This window comes from Panthera uncia (assembly GCF_023721935.1).
Source record: "Panthera uncia isolate 11264 chromosome C1 unlocalized genomic scaffold, Puncia_PCG_1.0 HiC_scaffold_4, whole genome shotgun sequence".
Lineage (NCBI taxonomy): Eukaryota > Metazoa > Chordata > Mammalia > Carnivora > Felidae > Panthera > Panthera uncia.
In genome coordinates, this window is record NW_026057585.1 from 7667742 (window position 1) to 7680963 (window position 13222).

The 13222-nt window shown below is 43.2% G+C and overlaps 1 protein-coding gene across 1 annotated transcript in view; it reads left to right on the plus strand.

Moving 5' to 3' along the window:
* Nucleotides 1–13222, plus strand: part of CASQ2 (calsequestrin 2) — a 62795-nt gene that overhangs the window by 18446 nt on the left and 31127 nt on the right. Inside the window, exons 2-4 of the mRNA XM_049618381.1 lie at nucleotides 5264–5348; nucleotides 8090–8190; nucleotides 9568–9679. Of these exons, the coding sequence (XP_049474338.1) occupies nucleotides 5264–5348; nucleotides 8090–8190; nucleotides 9568–9679 (298 nt within the window). The remainder of the gene's footprint in view (nucleotides 1–5263; nucleotides 5349–8089; nucleotides 8191–9567; nucleotides 9680–13222) is intronic.

The window sequence follows — 13222 nt, forward strand, 5'->3', positions numbered from 1 at the left end:
AGCCCGGGGGGGGCTCGGACTTTCACCACAGACGTTCTCCCCCAACCCAGTTTCACTGCTCTCTCTTGGGTTGCTGCCAGCCCCGGCCACCCTTGGCTCAACCCATGAGGGGTGCTTGCGAGGGTTGATGGGAGCGATGACAGAGCTCAAGTGGGCAGGCTTTGGGCCTAATCAGGGTGGGAGGCGAGAGTGACAGACACTGCCGGGACTGTGCCAAGGAGGAGGTGGGCAGGTCTCAGCTAGCACAGGTTTCTGGCCCATCTGTGAGTGCCAGCTCTGTCCATCCATCTGATCCTAGGACAGTGACCGGCTATGCTTAGTTAAACAGGAAACCCAAGAAACAGAACTCAGCTTATCTGAGATAGCACCTCTCGCTCATATAGGTTCAAAAGCCACATATAAATATCAATAAAGTAATTGGAGGCCACGCTTTTCATGCCTGGGTTTTTGCATCGGCCTAAAACCCAACAAAACACGGTGGCATATACGTAGGAGAGGTCAGTTAAAACTTCTGTTTCATTGTCATAGTTAATGTCTTATATTCTTACTATTATTAATATGTCTCTCCTATGCCTGAGGTAGAGGGGTCAACAGAGCCACGCGTGGGCCTGAGGGTCACAGGTGAAAAAAATTACACCGTATCACTTTTGGATCAACTGACAATCATTTATAGCAGTGCTTTCTAGAGTGTAGTGTGAAATCTGCTGTGTCAGAATCATGAGATGTGGTAGTGTGGCTTGTAAAAATATAAATTTCTGAGCCCCACCCAGCTCTGTTCTCTACTTTCTGGTGCTGAGGCTCAGGAAGCCCCATTTTAACTGGTGATTTAAATGCATGCTATACTTTAAGAGCCACTGCTAACGGCTCCTGCGGTAGGAGTAGGGAAACTTAATAGTATCATTATTAACTTTGCATGATAGACAAGGGGGCATTTAAATCAACATTTTGATAGCACTAAGCAGGACAGAGTGGCTTATAATGAAAACCAGAAAACTCTTTCAAAAATGACCTTGTCTAATGAATTGAATGCAATAGGCTAAAGCCAAGTGACTTTCCAGAAATATTAGCCTGTTTAAGTATTGCAGGAAAGCTCAAGATGAGTCATAACATAAACACTGATAATGATGTCTTTCACCCAAAGCCTGCTTTCCCTATTCTCAGCCAAAATCCAAGAAAGGAGAGAAAACTGCCCTAGGGGCAGGTGGTGCCATTTGTTGTCTGCCCCTCCACCCGTGGTCACCAGGGACACTCCACAGAGCAGCTTCTGTGCTTCCCACCAATATCCTTAGCTTTAAAGGAACAGAAGTAGTTAGCAGCAGAGAGAAAGAAAGAAAATGGCAAGGAAGAGTGAAGAGGCAAATAAAGCCCTCAAAGAAGTTATAAGAGGAAAGGAAATCCAAGGGAAAAGACAGAGATGCCGGGAAAAATGAAGGCAGATGTAGGAATGAAGAGAAAATGAGAGAAGCAACCACAGAAGAAGAAGTAGAGGGATTATAGCACAAACTGCAGAGCCAAATAGATCCAGGATCACTCCACAGAGAAAACAGGAAATACTAAAGGGATGTGCACAAAGGGGCAGAACTGCAAAATGTGTGCAGCAAAAACTGATAGAACGGAAAGGAAAAGTAGACCAAGTCCTAAGATTGAGAACAAGGCGTAGGTGTCTGCTTTTGCCACTTTTATTGAACATAATGCTGGAAGCTCTTGTCAGTGCCATAAGGAAACCCAAAAAAAGAAAGGCATACAGATATGGGGAAAAAATTGTCCCTCTTTGTGAATGACATGATTGTCTACATAGAAAAATCCAAAAGAATCTGCAAAGAACAAAACAAAAACCTCTTAGCATTAATCACAATTCAGCAGGGTTGCAAGATACAAGATAAACATAGAAAAAGCAATTATATACCTATTTACCATCAATAAGCACATGACCACCAAAATTTAAAATGCTATTAATAATCACTCAAAACATTTAAATAATTAGGTATAAATCTAACAAGACATGCATACATCTTGTGTGCTAAAAATTACACAATGCAGATGAGAGAAGCCAAAGCAGATCTAAATAAATGGAGAGGCATACCATACTCCTGAGTTGGAGGACAACATAGTAAATATGTCACTTCTTCCCATGTTAATACACAGATTTAAAGATTCAATGCAGGGGCACCTGGATAGCTCAATTGGTTAAGCATCTGACTTCAGCTCACGTCATGATCTTGCGGTTTGTGAGTTTGAGCCCTATGTGAGGCTCTGTGCTGACAGCTTACAGCCTAAAGCCTGCCTCAGATTCTGTGCCTCCCTCTCTCTCTCTGTCCTTCTCCTGCTCATGCTCTGTCTCTCTCTCAAAAATAAACATTAAAAAAAAAGTTTCAATGTAATTCCTATGAAAATCCTAGAAATATTTTTTTTACAATTAGATACAAGATTATTCTAAAGTTTATATGGAAATGCAAAGGAACTAAACTAGCTAAAACAATTTTGAAAAAGAAGAATCATGTGGGAAGAGGCAGTCTACTCACCTTCAGGAGCTATTATATAGTTACCGTAATCAAGGCCATGTGGTATTGACAGACATATGAGAGAAAACAGCAATAGATCCACATAATTGTGTCAAGTGATCTGTGACAAAGGTGTAAAAGCAATTCAATGGGGGAGAGATGGCCTTTTCAACAATGGTGCTGGCCAAAAAACAAAAAAGAACAAGATAAATCTCACACGTTACTGAAACGTAGCTCAGAATGGTTCATGAACCCAAAAGTAAAATTAAAACTATAAAATGTTTAGAAAAGGAATTAGGAGAAAATTTCAGGATATAGGGCTAGACAAAGAGTTCTTAGACTTAACACCAAAGGCACAATCCATAAATGGAGAAACCGATAAATTGGACTTCATCAAAATTGAAATGTTTTCTTCTGTGAAGGACCCTATTAACAGGATAAAAAGATAAGCTACAGAGTGGGAGAAATGTTTGTAAACCACATCTCTGAAAAAAGACTAATATTAAAAGAGCTTTCAAAACTCAACAATCAAAAACAACCTGTTTTAGTAAATAAGCAGAGACATGAATAAGGATTTCATGGAGAAAGACATATAGATGTTAAATAAGCACATGAAAAAAATGTTCAGCCTCATTAGACATTAGGGAAATGCAAATTAAAGCCATAACGAAATATCACTACACGTCTGTAAAAATGGCTAAAATTAAAAATAGTGACAACTCCAAATTCTGGCAAGGAGGTGGGAGAATGAGACAGCTCATCACTGCGTTGCTGGTGGGAATGTCATGTGGTACAGCTACTCAGGAAAACACTTCGGCAGTTTCTTTAAACATTAAGCATGCAGTTGCTATACCCAGAAACCACACTCCTGAGCATATATCCTAGAGTAATGAAAACCAACCTTCACAAAAAGCCTGTACGTTAATGTTTATAGCAACTTTATTCATTATAGCCCCAAACTTTAAACAACCCAGATGTCCTTCAATGGATGAATAATTGACCAACTGTGGTACTTCTATACCATGTAAATACTACTCAGCACATAAAAAACAAATGACCTTTTGATATACATAAGCATCTGGATGAATCTCCAGAGAAATATGATGAGTTAAAGAAACTACTCCCAAAAGGCTACATACTATGTGATTGAACTTAGGTAACATTCTTCAAATGAAAAGGTTGTAGAAATCTTTTTAGGGAGGGGATGAGTTTGGGAGAAAGAGGATGTGACTCTAAAGAGGTAACATGAGGGGTCCTTGTGGTTATGGAAATGTTCTGTATCTTGACTACATTAAAGCCAATGTCTAGTTTGTGATATTGCACTATCATTTTGCAAGATGTTACTTTGGGGGAACCTGGGTAAAATGTGCAAGGGATCTCTGTATCATTTCTTAGAATTGCACATTAATCTATAATTACCTTTTTTAAAAAGTTTAAAGAAAGGGGTGTCTGGGTGGCTCAGCCGGTTCTTTTTTTTTTTTTAATTTTTTTTAACATTTATTTATTTTTGAGAGAAAGAGACAGACCACGAGGGGGGGAGGGACAAAGAGAGGGAGACACCAAATCGGAAGCAGGCTCCAGAGCCGGATGCGGGGCTAGATCTCACGAACCCGTGAGATCATGACCTGACCCGAAGTCAGACATTCAACCTACTGAGCCACCCAGGCGTCCCTGAGCATCCGGTTCTTGATTGTGGCTCAAGTCATGATCTCACGGTTCATGAGATCGAGCCCCATGTGGGGCTCTGTGCTGACAGCATGGAGTCTGCTTGGGATTCTCTCTCTCCCCCTTTCCCTGCCCCCTTCTGGCTCTCACTCTCTGTCTCAAAATAAATACATAAACATTTTTTTTAATTTAAAGAAAAGTGACATTAATGTTTCATGATCTCTCTAGTAGCTCCTTCACTGTTTCTATTTAAGCTTCCATTCACCAGATGGCAGGACGTAGATCTCTGTCAGTTGAGGGTTTCCCTGCTTCCTTAAATCTGAGTTTCAGGAAGATTCACGTGATGCCAGTCCTGTGCTGGTGTCCAGCCATCTGTCCACCTAGGACCCTGCTGCACCCTTTTCACTTTTGGGGCTGATGGTTCCATTCTGGTCCTCTACTGGTTCTTTTTCTCAGTGGGCTGTGGGAAAGCGTCAGAAGCCGTCTTGTGTCTATTGGCCAGATACACCCGGTGGGCATTTCAACTCCACAAGCCCAGGGGCTGAAGGAACCCAAGGACCATGCTTGAGTATTGGGGATACAGGTCTCCTTCATTTTAAGGTTCCTCAGCTTTTTCAGGGATGAGAGGGAGGATTTAGATAAGGCATGGTTAAGTGACCACAAAGTGTACCTTGTGATATCTTGTGTCCCCACCTGACTCCATGTTTGGTTGGTGGCAAGGGAAGGGCTCTGGGCCCATTGTCATGTACCTGCGGCTGTCCAAATACTCCTTGCTTCCTTTTTGATTTTCCTTTCTCTCAGTTCAAACTTGATCTACCTCAAGGGCAGAGGAGGGTGTGAGACAGTGGATGTACTTCCAAATCCTATATCTTAGGTCTGGTCCTCATATTTTTTCTCCTAAGTTCTCAGCATTCTGCTAAACCATCCTTCTCCTGGGGTATGGCATGGAATCTCTTTGTTGCTGCTTGAATTGGTCAGAGTGACAGGACGTATGGAGGACAGTCTTCTTGTCGTTATGTCAGAATATTATCCCGTAACATATTGTACCATCTTTCTGCCCTTGGTCCCCTTACTGTCTGCCTTGTCTTTCCCTTCAGCTTGTGGCCCAGGTCCTGGAACATAAAGATATAGGCTTTGTGATGGTGGATGCCAAGAAAGAAGCCAAGCTTGCCAAGAAACTGGGTAAGTGGGACTTCTTTAGGAATACCAGGAAGAAACAAATGTGTCTTGCAAAAAAAAAAAAAGTACAGTTTCATTTCTTCTTGCATGGTAACTGGACTATTTTTCAATGAATACAAAACAATTCTGCACACCTTAGTCTTGGGTTGGGGATGAGTTTCATGAAAGTAGTGAATGAATTGAATTGAATTGAATGATTTCACATGAATCATCAAATATATCTTGAATTGAATGATTTCACATGAATCATCAAATCTATCTTTGTATCACCATAGAAATTGGCATCAAAGAAGTCAAACCTTTCTTTTCAGCTCCTAGAACAGGCTAAAAGCCTAGCCTCTTCATCTCACTGCCATGGTTATCTCTCTGGAAGAGAGCAAATCTCTCCTTCCATCATCTATTATTTCCTTATCTCTTGGCTGAAGCAGCCAACACAAGATAACGTTAATAGTAGTGACCCTGGGGTCCCAGTGGTTTCTAAATGTAAAGCTAAACCCCAGCTGGGCATTATCATTAAGGGCGAGAGGGAGGATTTAGAGGCAGCATGGTTAAGTGACCACACAGTGCGTGTTGTGATCTCTTGTGTCAATATGTCACCCTCAAGTTCAAGTGCACTTTAAGACGCTCACACCCCTAATCCCAAGGAGAGACAATATGGGTAGCTCCTCTGGTTTCCCAACACCCACACACATGTACTGCCCATTTTGCCTTTTCTGCATGACCAGTGAAGAATGGCTATTTAAATATAGCAGGAGCTTATAAAACAGGACCTTTGAAGAAAGGTTAATTGGATTTGGGGTAGTAAACGCAGGGGGGGAAAGATTAGTGGCTTCAGGTACACGAAGGTTCATTATCTTAGAGCATTACAAACAACTGTTCTCTATTTTATTTTCAAGAAGACCAGCTTTTTTTTTTTTTTTTAAGATTTAAATTTTATGAGATTGTATTTAGGTTAGACACAAGGAAGAACTCATGGTTATAAAACGATAGCAGATTATTAAGAATGTCTGGGGTATTTCTTTCCCTGGGGATAAATTAAGGAATATTTTCCCCCTTTGGTCGGGGGAACAGAGTATGTTAAACTGCTTCCCTAGTCAAAAGCAATTTAATGACTTTTTTCTCTGCCCCCAGATTCTATTGCTACCCTAGTCTTCTTTCCCATTGCTTTCATGGAAAGTTGAATTTGAGAGAATTTCCAGTAAATTTAGTTAGAGGAAAATACTAGTATTCCAGTGATCTAAGAATTTAGCGTGGTGGGAGGGAAATGCTGGACAAGCTTTTATAAGAGTGGACCAGTGGGTATTCTCAAGTGGACAGAGCTTGAAAAATCTAAACGAACTTTTCTCTACATTCAGCCTGGAGGAATTGGAGCAGATTCTTTTGGACTGTTTGGCTCTCAGAGTTTACAGGACAGTGATATTTTGTGAACCTGCTCTTTCTTCGTCATCCTTCCTTCCATTTGCCTGAGTTTGGTCTCCGTCAGGCTATGCCTGAACTACTACAAAAGTCTCCTAACTGGTTTCACTCAGAGAAAACTCCAACATCAGGACACTGGCTGATGTTCCCAAGTTACCCGTTGTTGTTGGTCATTGCTGGCCTCAAGGATACTTGACACCTTGACCCTTTAGATTTACAAATGGTGCTCCAGAATGTGTCTGGGGTTTTTCAGATGTGCCCTGGGACACAGCAGGCAATGGGCCAGCCTCCTCTTCTCTAGAGGCTCTACAGGAGAGTTCCTTTGGAGAAAGCATTCTCCAGCTAATAGAGAGTTTGAAAACAATTAGTCTAAGGAATTAAGGATGCCATGCAGTTGGACTAAATGCCAGCCTGAGTTATTTAGCATTCCTGGAGGGAAACATAGTTTTCCAGCAAACATTTGTTAAAGTGCATAGCATTACGCCAGCAGCAATGGAGGGCAGAAAAGAGGCAGAACTTTCCCTTGCAGCATTATCAGCTAACTGGGAAAAGATGTGCAGAATTCAGCCACGATAGAAAAGCAAGCCGCTCATTCTGGCCACGGACATTTATGGGGTGCCTGATGTGTCCAGGCTCTGTGCAAGCTTCTGGGGACACCAAGGTGACAGTGGTCCTGCCTTTGGAGACCTTACTGTTCCAGTGAGTACCTGTAAATGAAGCTGAGAGAAGAGTAATGGTGGTGAGAGAGATTGGAGTGGCCTTCTTGGGAAAGATGAGTCCTAAGCCGAGATCCAAAGGAACTGACCAGGATGAGAGCAGGGTTGGAGGTCACTCCAAATTTGAGGAACCAGGAGAACATCTGTGTAAAGAACCACACTCTGTGACTTTTCCTTTACACACTCTTTCACATCAGCATGAGGGCAAGAAGGAGGGAAGCACACAAAGAGAGCGGGTCTACCCAAGGGAGAATGTGAAGGGTAGGATTGGCACTAGGTCATGGAGGGACTGGAATGCCCGGCTAAAAGGAGTCAAGTGGGCACTGAAACATTTTATAGGGAGAATGAGGTTGGCAGCATATTTGGAAAATGAAAGCAGTGGTAGGGTAGAGAATAGATTTTTCTATCAAGTTAAAGTCCAGGTGGGGCCATTGGTTCTTGACTATTTCAATTTAAATGTGTACTTAGGGTGTCCTTTACAGGGGTGGTTTCAAGGGGAACTGATCCTGAGGTTAATGCTAGCTCCATAGATCTTGAGCCAGACTTCAGCCCGGGGGATGATTTTTCTTGCATCAGGATGACCTTGTCTTGGGGACTCTTTGTTTCTTCCAGGTTTTGACGAAGAAGGAAGTCTGTATGTTCTTAAGGGCGATCGCACAATTGAGTTTGATGGCGAATTTGCAGCTGACGTCCTGGTGGAGTTTCTCCTGGACGTAAGCATTTATGCACAGTGGCCCTGCTTGGAGCTGTTTGGGTTCAACTACAGGGGGATGTAAAACCCCAAAGTAAAAACAGAGTAGCTGGATAATCTGTCGTGGTCTAAGACAGATTCCTCATGCTTCACAAAAAACCTGGGAGTACCTACTTCACAGTGCTATTTTCTACTGGGAAGCTGGCCCTTAAGTTACCTTAGAAACTGTTTTATTAGTGACCAGAGGGTCACTAATCGGGATCGTGTAGGCAACACATTAGTTTTCTTAGCAGTTATACACCAGGAGCCCCTGACACCCCCTTGGCTTTGCTCCAGGGCTTCTGGAGAGAGTGGGAAAGAGAGATGGGTAATCACTTAGAGATAGAATAACAATCAGCTGAGGGTGGCAGGACTAATGAGCCCCCGATATCATACTCCCTCTCAGCCACAGAAGCACGACACTATAGATCCATATGCTCAGGCAGATAGAGGAACAGACATTATAAAAAATATGTTATCCATAAATAAACTCACACTTTCAATAATAGCTGTGAAGTCGAATGCTTTCAAACAGATACCTGTACAGGTAAATGACATCTATGCTGGTGATTTCCTATCTACCAGCTAGCGCACAGTGGCCTGTGGCCTTTTCCTCACGGCCTCAAAAACCCAGAAAGAGTGAGTCAAAAGAGAGTTGAAGGCCACCTCCTGCGAAAAAGCACCCAAGAGTCTCTCGGCTCTCTCATGGACCCATACCTACAAGCCCTAAAAATGTGAAGGAGGCAACAGAAAACTCTGGGTCAACCCAGCACTGGCCCATCTCTGTCAGCCAAGTGGAGGCTTCTAGATGCACGTAATGGAAACCAAATTCAGCTACCTAGAAGCACAAATGGAAGGGCAGAGAGAGGGCAGATTCTAGACTTATTGACAAATCACAGGTAGTCTGCTTTTCAGAGTGTTGGTTTTGTCCTCCAGCTGACTCTTCTCAGGTTGGTTACAAGAAAGCCAGTGGCAGGAGCTGATACTCACATCTCATTCATATGCAATGGGAGGTAAGGGCGGGGGTGCACGGAGGATCTGGCTTCCTTAGTTCTCTTTAAAAGAAAGGAGAACTTTCCCAAAGCTTTTAGCAAATCTACCCCGAGAGCCATTGGCCAGAATTGAGTCACAGACTATTCCAAACTCAATAGAGGAGGAGACAGAGAGAATTGCCCAGTCGACCTACTCCTGAGTTAAGTCCATTCCTCAGAAGGCGCTGCCGCTGTGCTCACTGGGGATGCATGGGGTCCACAGCTTCCTGCCAAAGTAGCTTACATGTGTGCCTGATTTCCCCGCTGAGGAAGGAACAGCTCTCTTGTTGGAACATATTTCATACACGTGTGTGTGTGTGGCATTCTAGCTAATTGAGGATCCCGTGGAGATCATCAACAGCAAACTGGAAGTCCAAGCCTTTGAACGCATCGAGGACCACATCAAGCTCATTGGCTTTTTCAAGAGTGAAGACTCGGAGTGTAAGTTGTCTGTCAGCCCCATCTGGGAGTCTAAAGCCTAGATTCCCAACCAGATATGTTACATGTCGCCCATAAAGAAGATGGGCTACCAGCAATCCTGTGCTGGGTGGGATGGAGGGAGAATCTTGCACCCTCTGCCATGGGTGGGACCCATGTCCAAGAATTATGCAAAACAGACAAGGATGCTGGAAGAGCATTAAGGTTGGGGCCATGTTCCCTGATCTTGAAGCAGGGAGGTGAGTGCTTTACAGAAGAGAGAAAAGTCTCCCTCCCCTTTTTCCACCTGGCCACCTACCAGTGGGACTCTCCCCTAAAATAAGTAAATAGTGGGCTCTCTCTCCGTGACGTTAGCCCCTCCTGTGGTCACCGGTTGGAGAGCTTCTCAGTCACTTGGACAGGATTAGAGGAAAATTTGAGTAGGCGGGGCTTTGCAGCTGCCACACAGTGTGGAAAATTGCTCGCCAACCCCACAGCTGACCACCAAGGCTCCCTGCAACAGCACAGCTTCACCCTTGGGTATAATCCCTTTGAACGCTTTGTGGTCCGGTTTTGGGCGGGCACAGGAATGCCTCATAGCGCTACCACCACCCATACGGGGGTGAGAGGGTAGAGTGTGGGAATCAGGAAGAGGAGGGACCAGCAAGGCTACTACTGGAGTACCTCTTTCCAAACAGCTTTGGCAGCATGACCCAATGAAGTAATCCTTTTCTTGAAGTCTCAGCCGTGGAGAGAAGGAGAGTGATAGAAGGAGTGGGCATAACCATGGTAGCATTAGTGCGTGGGGGACATGCAAAGGAGGGCTGCTTATGATGTTTCTGGAAAGTCCAAAATATTTTGAAAATATTTTGAAAATCCTTTGCAAAGCTGTTACCCGTCTGCCAGCTGGCATCCTTGGTCTTTGCACCAACAACCCACCTATTTTCCCTCTCCCGTAACCAAACGTAACCGTTTTCTCATGTGTTATGTAAAAGCCTCTCCACTCGCCCTCCTTAGCAGCGTGCCTGCAGAAGGTGGCTAGCCAAAGAGGTTTGCCCAGCTGTCCTTTGGGTGATTTCACTTCGATTTTTCTGTTTCTTTTAGATGCTGACTACTGTGGGGGTGCTCTGCCTACTCCCTTCTTCTTTCTCTTTAATTTCCTTCTATTTCACTTTCTCCTTTTCTCTCCGCACCCCTCCGTTTGTTTTGTCCTCTGTTTCTCTCTCCTCCATTAAGCTCAGGACAGCAGATAAGGAGGGAGGCCAGGCCCAGACTGGGATAAAGAGCACATCTTCCGGTTCCTATTCTCCCTACTAAACCAATTGACAAAAACAGCTTCCTTTAATAAACACACGTCATGGGCCAAGGCCTATGCCAGGAGCTCCATACAGATGCCTTCATTTCTTTCTCATGACTAGCCTGTAGGGTGGTTACCGTATTATCCGCATTTTAATGATGAGGAAATGAAAGGAACAAAAAGGTTAAAGTCACTCACTGTCACACAGCTAGTAAATAAACTGTAGAGCCACGATGTCAGTCCTAGGAATCTGACTTTATAGCTGACACACTTAAACACTGTTTTGTACTTTCAAGACTTACACACTTTTTTCACGCCATGGCACACACAAAACGTGGGAATGCTTATACAGCCCATAGGAGTAAACTGGAAAGGATTTGGACTTAGTGGAAAAACAAAACAAAACATTCTTTTGCTTTCTTTATACACTACTACTGTTACCAATAATAATAATAATAATAATAATAATCAAAGAAGATAAAAGTTATCAAATATTTCATTGCATAAATCCTTCAAATAAAATATTTTTAGATTTTTGAGATAGCTTTTGAAACAGCAACATGCTATTCCCAGTGAAGGGTTTAAATGATCTCTTCTATTCTTGATGGTCACAGTTGACAAGAGACTTTGGATGGTGGCAAATGATAGGACAATGGTCATTGCTTTGTCTTTGATGGATGAGCGGTCTTTTTTCACCACTGAACAGAATTCAGGAAATCTAATCTCTAAATTATCCTTCCAAGGTGTGAGCGTTCTTTTAGCCCTCATGGCTATTACTTTCTTTTTCACCGATAAATGGAATATTCTTATGATAATCTGAATAGATTTCAAATTCAAAGTTTTCCATATTATATATTTGAAAATAACGATGAAGGATTTCCTTAGGAATACACAGATATTGCTCTCCTGGTCTTACCATTTTTTTTCCCCTGAAGATTCAAATAATAAAATCACTTAGTGAGCCATTTCAATCTCCTTCGTAAGGCTGAATTTTTATCTTTAAATTGACACGGTTTGTCTTTAGGAATACCTGATACCAGACCAGGTTAATAATACTGATTATGATGATGATGAACACAGTAAAAAAGAGCAATCATACATTCATTCCATTGATGTTAGTAGAAAATACAAACATTAGAGCATATTAAATCAAAACCGAAAAAATGGAATATTTTACAGAGTGTCACAAACCAAAAAACATCACTGATGACGAACAAACGTGGACTTTGGTCACAATCACAACACCTGAGAAGATCCAGTGAGGAAGTCAGGGGAGTGGCCTCTCCAAGGCTGTCTTAGCTGTAATGCTTGCTGACGTCTTCGGCAGAAGATAATTGTTCCAGAATGCAGGAAGTTTACAGAGGGGGCCATGACTTTCAGATATAATACTAACTACTGTAGAATTTTGAATGGTTGTGGAAAGCACGTAGGAAGTTTATCACCACAAGAAAATGTATGTCTCTCAAGGCTGTTGTGACGCACCGTTGCTACCACACACTGACTGAAAGCATCACGACGTTCTATCAGGCATCCACATCTCTCTGTTTCTTCTTGCCCTGCAAAAGAGGATGGAGTCCGTGGATGGGGAAGCTAGGAGTTGGTAAGGCACCAAGGGAAGCAGTCCTGTATTTCTGCTGTAATTTGAGGGTGATTGGTCAGGGAACTTTAATGGCACCAAGAGCATTGGCTCTACAAGTGATCCCAAGCCATCCTATAGAGCAAGAACGATGGAGGGACAATGGAGAATTGGAGGGGTTTCACACATAGTTAGACTGGAATGGTCTTGGGAGAAGAGGGTCCTAAGTGATTTGGGACCAAATTAGAAAGGACCTGGAAGAACTGGGGGGCTACATCTACCAAGGAAGTTGGACACGAAGGTTCACATCTGGCTTTAACATGTAGCTATGGATGCTAGTGTTGAAAGAGCATGACAGGAACTCTCTGGGGGGAATTCAGCTGATGTTAAGAATTCCAAACTGGGGGAAATCTGGAGCTTGCGGGGGCGGGGGAGGGTGGTACAATACTCAGAACAGAAACCCCTGAGAGATGGGAAGAAAGGTGAGGAAATGCTAAGGTAAGTCTGCAGTAAGCTGGAGGTTGAAGGCTGAATGTTGAGGAGCCTATTCCAGAAGGGGAAACTGGAGGGTCAGACTGAAGGAGCCAGGACGGAGCTGGTCAGCATCAGAACAGGACATGAGGGCAGGAAATACCTGGGACCACATGAGGTGAGACCGAGGTTAGACCAGGTTCCCTGCAAGACAGCTGCTGTT